The following is a 16,937-nucleotide window of genomic DNA, read 5'->3' on the forward strand; positions in this document are numbered from 1 at the left end:
ACAGCTATAGAGTCATTGATCAGATCTGGCAGCTCCTCTATGTTCTTCCTGCGGTATGGAAACCAAAGACAGTGAACAGAACAGAATGAGGCAGAGACAAGCAGCAATAGCGGATTAGTGTCTGCTAGAGTTTCGAAGAGGTTAAATGAGGGTTCAGGAGGCCTGCTGCTGTCAGTCATTGGAACTGGGAGGGGGAAGCCCACAGTCAAAGACTAAGAAAATACCACAGAAGCAAAGGAATAGGGTCCCACGCTGGAAGTCATAAATCAATCCTTGATCAGGGATTTAAAATGAATCATCCAGCCAAATGAGACCTAATTTTTACTCTGATGAGAGAGAGGTTATTTGTGAGCGTTTTAAAATACTACAATCTTAGGTTTGTGGAACAATGTTTGTGTGATTTTGTCATGTTAAAAATGTTACAGATTAGAAACCAGTAAAATTTATTAATTGGGGCACTTAGTCAGTATGAGGTCATATTTTAATAAAAGGTCAGATGCTTAAGTTGCAGCTGTCACAGTAGTAGCTGTGGGAAAACAACATGCCACAACCTCTATGCAATGACACAATTATATCAGTAAATTTTCAGCAACTGAGAATCAGGCTGTAAAAACAGGAGTCAGTGACAATGGAGCAGTGTAGCTACATTGGCCAGGAGAATATTCTGAGGTTTCAAAGCAAGATTCAAAACACCATGCTGACAGCTGAGAAAATGCTTTACCAGCTGTCAAGCATGGTGGTGGTCGAGTCATGATTTGTGTCTGTTTTGATGCAGTCAGTGCTAATGCATTGTGCAAAGTTAGTGGAATGATTGAAGACTACCCTTTTTCTTTATTTGTACCTCAAAATAACAGCTCCTATGGAGCCAGTCACACATTCAGATTAATAACAAGTTAATAAGAAAATACTATTACCACCTTCACTGTACATTGTCAATTGTTTACTTAGTCGCATACCTAATATGTTGATTTAGTCTTGACCCTTTTTTTTTTTTTTAGAATATTCATTATAAGATATATTGTATTGTATCTAAAAACAGGAGATTGAAGACACATTTGTATCAACAAAAAATGTCACATTTTTGTTGATTTTATTATTATCATTTGCCCTTGACACTAAACAGAGGAAAGCTGGTGCAAATTAATAAAAATCTGAAGTTTTGTTTTGTTTTTAACTTCATTGAATCAAAACACAACAATAAACCAATTGTACTGAGTATCTAATTAGTATTAACCAGTGAAAAGAGCTTTGATTTACTGTCAACATGAATCAACATAATTAGAAGCCACAATCCCAGTTTTGCCTAAATGTGTATGGCCTCGTCTGAAAGGTAAAACCTAGGATTGGTCCTACACATTTTAGAGCCAGCTAAGATTCCAAAAATTAGTTATTTAATTGGGTTCCTTTAGTCAATGCAAGAAGTTCTGATACAAAATGCATATGTCGAGCCTTGCCCCACTTAATAGCCACCCAATGTGAGCAAAACCCATATGCAAACTGATTTGGTAATCAAATCAATCAGTTGTTTCATAGTATGGGAAATGTCTTGACACAAATATTTTTATCTTTAGTCAGAAAGTCTGTTTTTATTATTTACTTAATATTGCTATACCTCTGGAATAAAACAAACTAAACAATGAAATATTAAATGATCTTTTCCATTTTAAACATTATATAATGTAACATTTATTTTTTTTTAAATGATAGCCTTTGCCAAACCTCAACAAGTGTTTACAATTTACACCTTACAAATCAATCTGCTGTGGTTCGAAACAGAAATTCGTATGGGTGGGGCACTAAGACAGGTCCCAGCCTAGGGCCCCACAGCTTTCTAAATCTGGCCATAAAGATTCCTCCCTGAAGATAAAAAGCATGTTTCTTCCTCATTATATTCTGTCTTTTATTTATTTATTTTTGTTCAACTGAGTGTAGCTAGCAGCAGTGAGCAGCCAGAAGGCCAGTGTCCGTGTCTCCGTTACCCGGCCTGTCCAACAGAGGCCTATCTCCTATCTTCCCTGCAAATGACAGGATCTATTTTGGAAAGGAGGCTGCGCCAAACTCGGAACGTCAGCTATTTGGCATCATGAGCTCTCAGAGAAGAAAAGAAAAAGGAGTCTAGTCAACCGCCCACCACAGGAGACTGGGGGACTTCCATCTTTCTGGATTTACTATCATTTCAGGGATATTTGTGCACAAAGAAGACCAAACATTTTTTGGGTGGGATTACTAAACTCGGAGCTGGTCCTTAATCTGGAAATTTTAGTAACAGCCAATAGTCACATGACTCAGCTGCTGATTTACCTGAGAGGTTGAAGACTCTAAGGTAAATAATGTATCAGTTTAAAGTGATGTCACTTTTAAGACTTCTAATTTAATTTTCTATCACTGTGTTATTAAAGTTAGCTCTAGCTACAACTTCCAGTATTGGTTTGTTTATGTCACTTTTTGTATTTAAGAACCAGTTTTAGAAATTTATGTCTACCTCACTTTGTTTATTTAAGTCTATTGTTATAACCTTTGTGCTCACTGGCAGAGAGAAAATGGACTGTTCTAGAAATAAAGCATGTTTCCGAAGTAGGAGCTTTATCAAAGAGCACTTCATTTCTACAAATGGCAATGTGCAGAGATGGGCTCTGACAGCTGAGGTTATTTTTGGGACAGGCGGTCCGAGCAACAGAGGTGACAAAGCTGGCAAATGGAGGCCTTTGAAAGGCACCTATCTTTTCTGTATGACCTTGTTATATGGGAATTCAGTTGTTGTTGTGGTATTAAACTATTGAACAGGCTGCATGGATTTATGTGGTTGGCTTAATGAATGTGTGCAGAGGAAGAACAGGAGACTGTATAATGTTACAGGAGCTGCCAGCTATAAATATACCAATCTCAATTCTAGTTTTATGTCTTTTTTCATTGCATAAAAAAAAAATAAATAAATAATGTAGAGTCCACATAGAAAATTGTAAAATGTGAGATGTTTCATTTGGCTTTGATTAAGAATTTATTCTGTGACTTTAATATGAATAATGATGTATCATATCATATGTTTAGTTTTGTTAATTGTTTTATACAATTACTGTTTGCAACACCTGCTGATATTTCAAAATCAATCTTGTTCCATGACAGACCGAGGTTCAATTAAATTAAATTCAAAAATACTTCATTCATCCCAAAGGAAAATGAAAAGACCAAATACTAAAATGCCAAAGGATAAAACAGAGCAACAAACTTCCTGTTAAAAGGTCTGGCTTGATTTCTCTGAGCTGAATGAGCCACAGGAGAGTCACAAAGTAAAAAATACTTTCCTTAAAAATAGCTTCTTGCATCACAGTACTGTACCCAACTTAATTTTAAACACCTCATTGACACCAAAAATAAATAACTAAACTTAAATTTACTTCCTTAATTAACATCGTCCACATTGAAAACGTATTGGGCACAGTGCCTTTACTTTACTTATGGCCCTGAACAGTGACAATACATATATATATATATGTACTGTATATACTGTATATACTGTATATATATATATATATATATATATATATATATATATATATATATATATATATATATATATATATATATATATATATACTGTATGTACTATCACTGTTCAGGGCCAATTCATTAAAAAAATCTAATGATTCCAGTAACAGTTATATTTTAAAGTAAAAAAAAAAAAAAAGAGTAAAATTTAAAAAATTACTTTGTAATGTTTTACCAAAGAGGCACAACTAAACACAAACACAAAAGAAAGGGGATGTATTATGATTTTTCAGGCACATAGTGCCATTTTATAACATTTTTATAACATTGTTATGAAAATGCTGTAGTATATTTAAAAAAACAACTTTACAACATTATAGCCATATCTGATGTCTTGAAATATACCTGTGTTTTTAAGAAGCTCCAACCTTTTCCACACTCCCCTTTCAACACGTCATAGTGCTTCTCCATGCCTTCTTCCAATGATACCATGTACAACTGTACGCAGGAGTGTTGTAGTTGGTATGATAAACTCAGCAAATGCACAATTCCACCAGGTGTTGCCGCCGCTAGTCTAGTGGGCCATGGCAAAATGTAGATGGAGGGTAACAAAATTCTAGCACAACGTAACTGTATTTTAACTAGGACTGTCAATGTTAACGCGTTTTTCGTATTTTGACCTAAACGCCTCTCTCCCACGGGGAATTATTTTGTTCACAGCAGAGAGGTGAAGTTAGGACAATTCCAAGGGCCCCTGACCGACAGGGGGGGCCCACAATTTTTTTTTACAAAGTTAAGCATAATGATTAGTGCTGAAATTAGTGCAGTCACTAAGTCACTAAGTTAATCATTGATTAACACCACAAATTTTAACACGGACAAGCCAATTCATGACAAAAGATCAGAAATTGACATTCAGCAAGTTAAGTAATTGAAAGGTGCTGCAAAAGATCTTCAGTCATATTTCTACTTCTTACAGTTAAGATACTTTCAGCTGCTGGTCATCTTCTGTAGACAGCTAATTTTTTTTTTGCACATTTTTCTTTCGTTCACCACTTGTTTGTTCACCACACTTTGCTTGTTTTCAAGGAAGTTGCAGTCATGGTTGGGTCAAGAAGTAGAAGAAAATCAGTTCTGTGTGAAAAGTGTATTTGTAAATACATTTTTCTATGTTACTATATTTACTTTTTGACCCTGTTATTTAGTTGTCACATTTAAATCAAGTTGTCCTTAGATTACTCCTTTATTACTGTTTGTTGTAGATGTATTAATGTATCTTTATTTGCTTTATTCATCACAGAAGTAAAAATGGATCAAAACCTGTTTGGAGGAGCCCCCAGGTTTCTCACCCGCCCTAAAGCCTTCACAGTGGGTGTGGGCAAGGATGCTACACTCAGCTGCACTGTTGTTGGCAAGCCAACTCCAGTAATCACCTGGGAAAAGGACAAGCTCAAGCTTTCGTCTGGGGGCCGCTTTAAAACTGTGGAAGATGGAGACATTTACCGTTTGACTATATATGACCTCACGCTGGAGGACAGTGGTCAGTACATGTGTCGAGCCAAAAACAACATCGGGGAAGCTTATGCTGCTGTGACCCTGAAGGTGGCCCTCCAAATGGAGATGTCTCAGAGGGCCCCCGTTTTCATGGTGAAGCCCACTTCCACACGAGTGGCTTTAGGAGGAGATGTTGTTTTCCACTGCCGGGTTGTGGCTCACCCTGAGGCCACCTTTGAGTGGGAGAAGGACGGGCGCTATCTAGGTGAAACAAACCGCATCAAAATTATGTCAGACAGCGAAAGCAGCACCTTAAAGATTCAAGGTGTGCGCAACCTGGACAGCGGCACGTACATCTGCAGGGCCCAGAACTCTGTGGGCCGCTCCCAGGCTGCTGCAGCTCTTGTGGTGGATACTCAGGATGCTCGCTACATGTCTGCAGACAAGAGTACCTCTCTCCTCTCCCACATGCAAAAGCGCAAAGAGGAAATGAAGAAGGACATCTCCATCTTTCACACAGAGGAAAACAGCTCCCTCTCCAAAGCCAACATGACCGATGCCCTGAGTTCCCTGAGCCTGGAGCAGGAGCTGAGGGCGTCTGCGCTGGCCAGTCTACCTAAAGGTGTTTTCACCCGCACTTGCACTGTTACTGAGGGTAAACATGCAAAACTCAGTTGCTTTGTGACGGGTCACCCCAAACCACACATTATCTGGAGGAAGGACGGAACTAACATCAGTGAGGGTCGCAGGCACGTCATTTATGAGGATCAAGCTGAGAACTTCATCCTCAAGATCCTGTACTGCAAGCAGAGTGATAATGGTCTCTATACATGCAATGCCACCAATATGGCCGGCCAGACCTACAGTGCTGTACTGGTTACAGTCAAAGGTAAGGTTTTAAAATGTTCACTCATTGAGAAAAAAACTAAGCAAAAAACATTTGTACACATCTAAGCCACCTTAGGATATTTTGCAACTATCATTAAATATTATATGCACATTAATGCAGTGATATCCACATTTTTATTTTTAAAAATTTGATTGCAAAAGATATTTTGTTGAGATTTTTTGAATGTATTTTTACCTGCTTCCTGGCCGGGAAATTGTCTTATTCTATTTTTACATTTAGTCACACTCTTTCGTTGGAGACACTTGGTTTATTTAGCTAAATTTAATGACTAAGTAAAATGTGTCATTAGTCTTGCTTTTGATTAACAGGATGTGTGATACTGTTAACTGTAAAATAAATTAAAAACAAAAAATGTGGCACATCATTGTCCCCTGGGCTATGCTTGGGCCACCCCTTCTTTATGTCAGCAACATCTTAAAAAGATGCTGCTCCATTACCTACATTTTTGTATCAAATACAACTTCAATGGATACTAAGCTTTCCAAGTACCATCACCTTTACGAACTTTGTAGAGCTGTAGTACAGCAGGACTTTGACTGGTCTTGTTTGTTTGGGAATGCCAGAAAAAGACAAACTTAAAAAAACAAACAAAACAAAAAAACTAATAATATTCCTTGACATTGTATTTCTAGGATCTGGCTTATCTATGTGTTAAAGTTAAATCCCAAAGATTGTAATTAGGAAAATTAATGGAAAAGTACTTAGATGTCAAAAATTTGGGTGGGGACGTTGTCTACATCTGCTTATCCTCATAGGATAGTCATTTGATGAGAGGCAGAGCATATACCCTTTGACAGTGCAACAGTCTACCACAGGCCAACACTGACACACAAATTATCATCAACCATGCATACATACTTAAAGGGAAATTAGTGCCCAGTAAGTCAAGTCATGTTTTGAACTGTAGGAGGAAACCAAAGTACCTGGTGAGAACCTGAGCATCCACAGGAACAACATGCAGATAGAGCACAGGTCGTGACTTGAACCAAGGACTTTCTTGCTGCCAGGCAACAGAAGTAACAACTGTGCCAGTGTCATCTTAGTTCATGCATGTTTTGGTAATTGGATTTCTGCATTAAAATCCAGAGCTAAAAAATAGAAAAACAAGACATTTTTTGTTGTTGCTTTTATCATCATGAAAAATATAGTGTATTTGTATTAAATTGTGAGCAGAGTGTGAGGAACACTCACCTCTGCAAAGTATAATTAATAATATTATGAGGTAGTTTGCTGGCACAAGTTGAGATAAAGGGGTGGACCATCAGAAAGCAAGCCTTTTATAATTTTTATATATTTAAATATGAAAACAAATCCAGCAAAATTTAAATTCCAAGAAATTTCTACTCATTTGTTTTTGACCCCAAAAGAGTAAGAAAATTATTGTTTTTCAAATTAATATTTTAATTTAACAAAAACTGTTAAACACCAAGATTTTTCTTTTAATGTTTTTTTCCATGTTACTGACTGCCAATACTTATAATATCCAAGTTTGGACATCAGAAGTAGATGAATAGGGATATTGGCACTTGTTCAACATTGATTTAAATATACTATTTTAGTATTTTTAGTATTTTAGTACTAAAATACATCCCACATCCCACCCATGGGATGTGGGATGTAGGCTACCCTTAGTGCCCACATCCCATCGGTTTAGGGAACCATAGACTTACATGTACAGTAAAATGATAAAAATAGATTTTTCTTAAAGTTCACATATTATAGATGAAATTGTAGATCCCAGTTGTTGATAAGCACATTCAGCTGCAGATAACCACGCATTTGCTTCTCATTAAAAAGGGCTATAATATGCCATACACTACCTATAACTGTAATTACCATTTTAAATCAATGTATTATCCCCTAAGATTTACCTAAATGTCAGTGGCCATAAATTATATGGTTATATTCATCTTGACCCTATGAAAGTAGGTGTTATGTTTCATCTAGTTCCTACTGGTGATGAGTAGTTCACAGTTTCTCAGATGAACTCACACTTCCTAGGCAACTGCAAGAGACACTTCCTTCAGGAAGAAAATTGGCTCAGAGGATGACGTCATTAAATTATATGTTTGTGTTGATTCAAAATCTTAATGCACTCTGATGACGAGGAACGGTGGATATATATGGAGAGAGTGTGCTGTTTTCAAACGATTTCTTTTCCATGAAAGTCATAATAAAAGTTGCCTATATTTATCAAAAACTATTCAGTTATTCAGAAGAATTGTACTATTTTATGTTACGTGTTCATGAAGCCCTTATTTATTTTGATAAGTACATTTGGGCTTTAGAATAAAATTGTAATTTGTAAGGCTTTCTTTTGTCTTCCCCATGTTAAAAAGTGTCTGCAAGATATTAACCTTTTTGTGAATGTCAATTTGTGCTTTATAGCATGTCTGAAAATAACATAACTGACAAAAGTGGCTTGCAAGGTAAATAAAAACCTACAGGATTAAAAGAAAAGAAAAGAAAGCAATTAAATAAAATAAGTATAAGAACATATATGATGAAAATGATGTAAAACAGACTAAAACACAGACATAACAGAACACAAAATATCTGGGTTCAGACAATCTGATTATCTTAAAAAGCATAAATCAAATAAACTTTGATTTATGCTTTTCTAAAAGTTTTATTTTTCTAAAATTTTACTGACATTATACTGTACCTCTTCAATTGAAACTTATTTTGTTGCATTTTTACACATCTTTGCAAGAAGTAACAATAATTTTGGAGTGCACTGCATTTAATCGGGAATTTCCCTCACTTTTACGTAACATGCAATTTCTTACCTTCTAAAGAATGATTACACTGCAATTTACAACATTTTATGTAATTTTAAAAATTTGCGGATTTTGTTGTTTTTCTGTTTGTCAGAGCCAAAGGTGCCATTCAAGAGGAAACTTCAGGATGTGGAGGTACAAGAAAAGACCTCAGCCACACTCATGTGTGAGGTGCCACTCATCGCCACTCAGACCGACTGGTTCATGGAGGAAACTAGGCTGGAGCAAAACACCAAATATCGCTTGGACGAGGATGGGACTCTACGTCGCCTTACCATACATAATGTCACCACTAATGACGATGGGGTTTATATCTGCGAGATGAAAGAGGGCAGCCGCACTGTGGCTGAGCTCACTGTCCTGGGTAGGGCAACTGTTCTCTTTGGATTTTCAGGCATCTTATGTGTAATTTTGAAGACATTTGTTTCATAAAAACATTTTCAAATGCAGCTGCTGTTGTGACCACACTGGTTAACAAAGTTAAGATGAATGCTTATATTTGCTGTTCTTTGTGCAGAAAATATTATTATCTGTAATCTTACTCCCATGTACCAGGTAATATCACAAAGAAGCTTCCTCGGAGGACCATCGTTCCAGTCAGTGACACCGTCATCTTTTGTGTTGAGCTGGAGCATCCTTGTCCAGATGCCTACTGGACTCGCAATGGCGAGAAACTGAAGGAAGATTCTCGTACTTCAATTGCCTGTGTTCTTAGACAGTACACATTAACAATTAAAGATTGCCAGGCAAATGATTCTGGAGAGGTGGCCTTTGTGGCTGGAGATTGTAAGACTTCAACACGATTCTCTGTCACTGGTGAGTTAAATAATTTCTAAAGACTTTTCTTATACATGGTAAATTGTGTAACATAGTGAGAGACAGTTATTGCAATAAATATTGAAAGGTTGGCCTTGGTGAGCACCTACTTCTGCCTCCACCTATTCCAAGAGCCCCTTACCTGCAATGTACTTTAATACCTGCATCCCCATTATAACCTAAAACCAAATTTGTCATGGCTTTAATATCTATGCCAAAAAAATCGCTATATATGTACATATACATGAAACAAATAATGCATTTATAAATAGATGTCTGAAGACATAGTGAGCTATTGAGATATGATGGAGGTAACAGCACTCAAAAGGATAAGTAAACTAAGGTTCATTATGGCCCCCACACCAAACAAGGACTCTCAAGAGTTTAAAAATGTATACTTTTGAGTTGTAAAAGACAACATTTTTCTAAGAGCTAAAAAGTATGAACCATATGACATTTTAAGCATGTTACTCCAAGTTCTATTAGTCTAAGTTTCATGTGAATTGACTTGTAGGATGTACGTAGAACAGATTGTAATAAATTAAATTAATATATTCTATTGTTTTAATTTTGTGTTTTCATCAAAAAAATTGTATCAGATGTAAATGCTATTCTTAATGTCAGATTGATGCTACATAAACAGTGTTGTAAGGGAAATATTAGTGTACTGTCATAAATAATGGTAGGCAAAAGGTTCCCACACAACCTTGGACTCATACTTGTCAGTAGTTATGTAAGAAAAAAAAGAGAAGATGAAAATTTATTGCAGTCCTAGGAACATCTTCAACTTTTGTTTTCCCCACTGTAGCTCCCAGGAAGCATCCTCCTGATCCCCCAGTCGATGCTGTGGTACAGAACAAGACTGACTCGTCCATCACCATTCATTGGTCTCCCCCTGACAGTGACCGTCCCGTACCCATTAAAGGATACATCGTGGAGAGGAGGAAGGTTGGTGCTTCTACCTGGCAGAGATGCAATGCTGGAGAAATCCTCACAGCCACAGAGATCACCATAAGCAGTTTTTCAGAGGAAGCTAGCTACCAGTTCCGTATTTCTGCCACAAATGATTTTGGCCAGAGTCCCTTTCTGGAAGTACCTGGCAGCTTCTACCTTGGTAAGTCTTTTATACTTTTTGAAAAGCATCTGTTTTCTGTGTTTTGCTTTTTAAAAATACTTTGTTTGTCTTTCTTATCCAGAACCCACTGCAGAAATCAGGAAGGGCCTAATGAACAGCTCTGCAGTCTCTGGAGAGGAATTCTCCATCTCTGTGGAGTTGTCGGCTGTTTGTTCAGGCTTCTGGTCCCTAAATGGACGCCTCCTGCGGAGTGGATCAGAATATCTTATCACCAAATCTAAGAACATTCACACATTGCTCATTCGAGTCGTGACCATGGAAATGAATGGAACCGAAATCAAGTTTGTAGGTGGAGGTTCTCAGAGCAGTTGCATCCTATCTGTGAAGGGTATGTCATTTACAAAAAATTATTACTTTCTGCACTAAGCTTTTATTAGAGTAATATGTTTTCTCAAGCTTTATTTTCTACTCAGTCATGCATTTCAAGTACAAAAATGTGTTATAGCACCCCCTATCAGGTTCACCAACAAGTCCGACCATCCAGAGGTTGTAACCTGCAGCGTCCAAGAGACGGCTCAACTGAGTGCTGAAGTGTCAGACTATGAAACTCAGGTTTGTGTGCAAAACATCTTATTTTCACCACTTTGGCCATTTTCATATTTAAAAAATAAATCCTGTTGAAGAAAGTAATGCATCCTCTTACAGAGCCTTGCACTTCCTCCTCAAACCTTTTCAGATTTAGTCATGTAGCCAACAGAAGGCAGAACATGACTGTGAAGTTAGAGAAATTTTGGAGAACTAAAACACTGAAAGATCTGGTGTGCAAATGTCATCAGCCCCCTGTTTGATGATACCCTAAAATAAAATCCAGTGCAACCAATATATCAACTAGCTAGTATAAAAGAGCTTACCAACAATTCTCTGTATATACATCTTCTTAGTGAAGGCTTCTTAACAGCTTTATGAAGACCAAGGACACACCAGGCAGGAAGCTTAAAGCAGGATTGGGTTAGAAAACAATAGCCCTTGTTTTTTACATTTCATTCAGTGCACTTCAAGTTCATTATTTGAAAATAGAAAGGCACAGCTGCAAACTTACCAAGACACGGCCTTCTGAGCCAATAGGTTGGCTAAGGAGAACATGAAGCAGCCAAGAGGCTAAATCTGAAGGTGCAGTGCTAGAGACCAACAAGCTCAGGTGAAAAAATGTGTCATCACACTATTAGCCAGCATACAGAACACTATATGAGGTGGTGACTTTATGCTGATCAGAATCCTGTATGGATTCTGATACAGAATCCTGTATCCATACAGGATACAGGATTCCTGTATGGATCCATACAGGAATCCATACAGAATCCTGTATGGATTCTGATCAGTGCTAAGGGGAAGATAAGGCTAATTCAGTGTTTTTGCGAGTGCTGTTAGGGATCTTAAAATTAGATAATGTGTTTTGGTAAACTGGACTGTTTGGTACTTCAGGTGGCTTGGATGAAGAATGGGCGAGAGGTGAAAATGGGGAAGAAGTATGAATCCATTATAAGAGATCGTAAGAGAATCCTGATGGTTCACAATGTTACAGAGGAAGATGTGGGTCTTTATGAGTGTGTCTTATCCGAGGATAGGATGTCAATTCAACTGACACTGAAAGGTGAGTGAATTAGAACTTTAAAATGGCTATAACGTTGCACTAATGGACACATAACATCCTGGGTTAAAAGCTTTGTTTTAGTAACTATCGACTGCAATTACTGGAATTAATTTTGTTTTATTCTACTTCTGCTTAGATGAGCCTGCCAAATTTCTCAATAAAGCCAGAGGCCCCATGGGATTGTCATCATCCCTTAAAGGAGATCTTGAGTTGACCTGTGAGGTGTCTTCTGCAAGTGCTGTTGTTGTATGGAAAAAAGATAAAGTTGAAATTAGTGAGGACCAAAGAACAACTATCATCTCCAAAGGGACCCAAAGGAAACTTATTATTAAAAGTGCCAAGAAAAATGATGAAGGATATTATTCTTGTGAGACAGCAGCTGATAAAGTCACATTCCATGTCAAGATAAAAGGTAAAAGAGATATTTCTGCTTGTAACATGATGTAAATTGTTGTCATGCAGGTGCTTTAAATTTGAGATAATTTTGTTTTATTCTCAGAACCCCAAGCAGTAGCTGCATTCTCTAATAAAGAGTCAATTCAGAGGGATGTCAAAGCCGTCCTCAGCCAGAAATCAACACTTAGCTGTGATGTGTCAGACACTAAGATGGAGGTGAAATGGTACAAAGATGGAAAGTTGCTGGAGTCAAGTAAGAGAATATGCTTGGAGGCCAAGGAGAGCACCCGTCAGCTGGTGATTGAAAACATCGAGAAGACTGATGCTGGAGAGTATACCTGTGAAGCTGGAGGGGATAAACTGGTCTTCAAGATAACTGTATCAGGTAGGAAGGCTGAACTAGTTACTTTGAAATGTGGTTATCATTGAAGTTGTCCTGATCAGGATGTTTTGACATGTAAGACCAGATGTTTGCTGATCTCAAATCCCTTCCTTCCCTCCTTCCAACTAAAGTAATTTTAGTTCCACACAGACGTTGCATCAGAATTAGGTCTTAATGGTTTCATGTAATGATGTTGATGTTAAAAAAGATGAACCGTTCAGTTTTAACTCAAAAGAGTTTTTAGTCTTTTGAAATTGTATTTATTATTCATACCAATACTGTAGTTTTTATTGGCTTTACTTTCAGAGGCTCTGTCTGCTTTCTGCAACAAGGAGTTAGTACAGAGGGAGGTGAAAGCCACTCTCTCACAGAAAACCACCCTCAGCTGTGAGGTAGCGGACAGGAAGACAGAGGTGAAATGGTACAAAGATGGCAAACTCCTGACTTCCAGCAAAACGGTTCAAACTGAATCAAAAGGCAAGAGCCGCCAGCTGGTGATTGACAGCGTGGAGAAGAAAGATGCAGGAGAATACACCTGTGAGACTGGGTCTGAAAAGATGAGTTTTAAGATCAATGTGGCAGGTAAAAATGTTTGGCACATATAAATCAAACTGTTAAGGAGAAGTTACTGATATGTTTTCTTTCATGACTGTTTCATCAGAGGCCCAGTCAGCCTTCTTCAACAAGGAGTCAGTCCAGAAGGATGTCAAAGCCACTGTGTCTCAGAAAGCTACGCTTAGCTGTGAGGTGTCTGATACCAAGACAGAGGTTAAATGGTACAAAGATGGCAAGCTGCTCACTTCTAGTAAGACGGTACATACAGAGTCAAAAGGCAGAAGTCGGCAGGTTGTGATAGAGAGCCTGGAGAAGAAAGATGCTGGAGAGTACATCTGTGAGGCTGGTGCGGAAAAGCTTTCCTTCAAACTCCAAGTGGAAGGTAGGTTCCAGAGCTAAACTGACATGTAGATGGTCAACATATTTTACAGAAACTGTAGGAAATGATACTAAAAAGTAGATTATTGATAACAAAGTCATATATTCCTACTTCACACAGACGTGCAGGCCCAGTCTGCCTTCTACAAAAAGGATTCTGTGCAGAATGAAGTGAAAGCCACTCTTTCCCAGAAGGCCACTCTGAGTTGTGAGGTTGCTGACAGTAAGACAGAGGTGAAATGGCACAAAGATGGTAAGCTGCTCACTTCATCCAAAACAATCCACACCGAATCAAAAGGCAAGATTCGCCAACTGGTGATTGAAAGCGTGGAAAGAAAAGATGCAGGAGAGTATATTTGTGAGGCTGGGTCTGAAAAGCTGGCCTTTAAGTTGCATGTTGAAGGTAAAGCGTTTTTTTATACACCAAAGTTTCATACACCTAAGTTGCAGCTTCAAGATGTTTTCCATTATTATTTTTACAGAGACCCAGCTTAAGTCAGTCTTCTTCAACAAGGAGTCTGTCCAAACGGAGGTGAAAGCCACTCTGTCGCAGAAAGCCTCTCTGAGCTGTGAGGTTGCTGACAGCAAGACAGAGGTGAAATGGTACAAAGATGGTAAGCTGCTCACTTCATCCAAAACAATCCACACCGAATCAAAGGGCAAGATTCGCCAGCTGATGATTGAAAGCGTGGAAAGAAAAGATGCAGGAGAGTATATTTGTGAGGCTGGGTCTGAAAAGCTGGCCTTTAAGATGCATGTTGAAGGTAAAGCGTTTTTTTATACACCAAAGTTTCATACACCTAAGTTGCAGCTTCAAGATGTTTTCCATTATTATTTTTACAGAGACCCAGCTTAAGTCAGTCTTCTTCAACAAGGAGTCTGTCCAAAAGGAGGTGAAAGCCACTCTGTCGCAGAAAGCCTCTCTGAGCTGTGAGGTTGCTGATGCAAAGACAGAGGTGAAATGGTACAAGGATGGTAAGCTGCTGAAATCCAGCAAAACCATACATACTGAGTCAAAGGGCAAGAGTCGTCAGCTGATGATTGACAGTGTAGAGAGGAAGGATGCTGGAGAGTACATCTGTGAGGCCGGGACTGAGAAACTGGCTTTTAAGATTCATGTGGCAGGTAGGAGAAAAGAAAACAATACTTCGTTCTGTTGTAGGCATATACCATTATACTGGATTTATTTCACATCTTTGCTTTTCTGAAATATTCTATTGCTTGGACCCTTTGTTAACAGTTTTTTGAAAGGTTCAAAATAAAAGACAGAGAAGAACATAAAGTAAGCAACTTCCAAAATGGACTGAGTCAGCATAAACAAGTGTAAAAATTCTATATGAACAAGTAAAAAGTTTGTTTACAGTGGCTGAAGTAGAAGTGCTGATTTGAAATTTTTATAGCTGATTTTTGATCTTTGGTTTTAATAAGGCTTTGACTTGCTGATTGCCAATTTTTGACAAATTGTCTTTAAAGATTAATCCAATAAAAGATCTGTAAGAACAACTTGAAAAATAATCTCTTTTTTGCCTTTCACATTAACAGATCTTAATTGTTTACTTTATTAGCAGATACCACAATGCAAATCATGTGTTGTGACTGCTCTGTTTCTGAGCAGTCATTCTGAATCAATGCTTTACTGCTTCAAAGAAAAAAAAAATGGTATAAAAATAAAGTCTAGCATTAGCAATTAGTGTGGTTAGCACATTAGCTTTGCAAAAAGTTGTCTACTTGTATATTTTCAACAGAATGTACCTCCTTACTCTAACTCTGAGGTTCTTAAAAGGCTCCCAACATTTCCAAATGCAGCGTTTTCCACGACAGACAGAGCTTGATAGTTCAGATGGATTAATCAGTGTAATGACTGTATCTCATTCAGCCTTCTTATTACATGCTGAAAATTTCACTCTCTCTGACTTTTATAAAAAGTGAGTAAAAGTGAGTTGATATGTGGGTTGACTAACATGTCGACTCACAATGACGTGAATTGCAGACATGTCATAGAAAATACAGTTTTCTGTCATATAGCCTCTTACATCTTTGTACTTCATTTGACACACTAATTCTAAAATGCTTAACTCTGAACCTTCTTTGCTCAGTAACAGAGATTAGGTGTGTTATGTTCACTGATTGAGAAAAGATTACATTTTGACTTTCAGCTATCTACTAGTCAAGGTCAACTAAGCTGAAAAGTTGTCCAGTACTGGTCCCCAGCTGGATTCTTTGTGTGTTTCCAGCTGAAAAATGCAACGTATGTTAAAGCATTTTCAGATGAACTGAAATGTTTATGACACATATTTCATTTGTTCTTCAGAAACTACAACTGGCTTCTCTAGTAAGGAATCAGTTCAGAGAGAAGTGAAAGCTGCTCTCTCTCAGAAAGCCACTCTAAGTTGTGAAGTTTTAGACTCCAAAATGGAGGTGAAATGGTTAAAGGATGGAAAGGTTCTCACTTCGAGTAAGGGGATCCACATGGAATCAAAGGGCAAGACCCGTGAGCTGGTAATAGACAGAATGGAGAAGAAAGATGCTGGAGAATATACCTGTGAAGCTGGAGGCGATAAGCTGGTATTCAAGCTGCAATTGACAGGTACCAGTATATTACAAATAAACTTAAAGTTTTAACTGGAGAGATTATGTTCTACAACAAAACACCTAAAAAATTGTGTCCTGTAGACATAGCTGTGAAGTTTAAGAAGCCTACCAAGGATACATTTATTGTTGAAGCAAGTGAAAAAGTTGTTTTAACGGCTGAAATGACCACAGAAGGTGGTAATGTGAAGTGGTTCAGAGATGGCGTGGAGATAAAAGAGAGCAGCAAGTGTGAAATACAAAAAGATGAGCTTTCTCGCACTTTGACACTGAAATCGACAGAGACCAAAGACAGCGGAACGTACTCCTGTCAAACTCCAGATGACAAAGTGGAATTCAAAGTTCAGGTTAAAGGTAGGTTAAATAAAACTATTTCTACATCTGCTTCTGCAAATGTTTAATTTTCTTTTCCCCTGCTACCCCAT

At 37.8% G+C, this 16,937-nt stretch overlaps 1 protein-coding gene across 17 annotated transcripts in view; it reads left to right on the forward strand.

Moving 5' to 3' along the window:
• The first annotated feature begins 2,096 nt into the window (after positions 1-2,096).
• obscn (obscurin, cytoskeletal calmodulin and titin-interacting RhoGEF) overlaps positions 2,097-16,937 on the forward strand; it is a 57,273-nt gene continuing 42,432 nt past the window's right edge. For all 17 annotated transcript variants that reach the window (XM_023336060.1, XM_023336061.1, XM_023336066.1 and 14 more), the window contains exons 1-17: positions 2,097-2,323; positions 4,787-5,869; positions 8,765-9,034; positions 9,226-9,486; positions 10,295-10,600; positions 10,683-10,949; positions 11,067-11,173; positions 12,044-12,212; positions 12,349-12,624; positions 12,712-12,993; positions 13,297-13,572; positions 13,652-13,927; positions 14,045-14,326; positions 14,406-14,687; positions 14,767-15,048; positions 16,235-16,510; positions 16,597-16,866. In XM_023336060.1, the coding sequence (XP_023191828.1) occupies positions 4,795-5,869; positions 8,765-9,034; positions 9,226-9,486; positions 10,295-10,600; positions 10,683-10,949; positions 11,067-11,173; positions 12,044-12,212; positions 12,349-12,624; positions 12,712-12,993; positions 13,297-13,572; positions 13,652-13,927; positions 14,045-14,326; positions 14,406-14,687; positions 14,767-15,048; positions 16,235-16,510; positions 16,597-16,866 (4,957 nt within the window). In that variant the 5' untranslated portion in view covers positions 2,097-2,323; positions 4,787-4,794. The remainder of the gene's footprint in view (positions 2,324-4,786; positions 5,870-8,764; positions 9,035-9,225; positions 9,487-10,294; positions 10,601-10,682; positions 10,950-11,066; positions 11,174-12,043; positions 12,213-12,348; positions 12,625-12,711; positions 12,994-13,296; positions 13,573-13,651; positions 13,928-14,044; positions 14,327-14,405; positions 14,688-14,766; positions 15,049-16,234; positions 16,511-16,596; positions 16,867-16,937) is intronic.

This window comes from Xiphophorus maculatus, chromosome 6 (assembly GCF_002775205.1).
Source record: "Xiphophorus maculatus strain JP 163 A chromosome 6, X_maculatus-5.0-male, whole genome shotgun sequence".
NCBI lineage: Eukaryota > Metazoa > Chordata > Actinopteri > Cyprinodontiformes > Poeciliidae > Xiphophorus > Xiphophorus maculatus.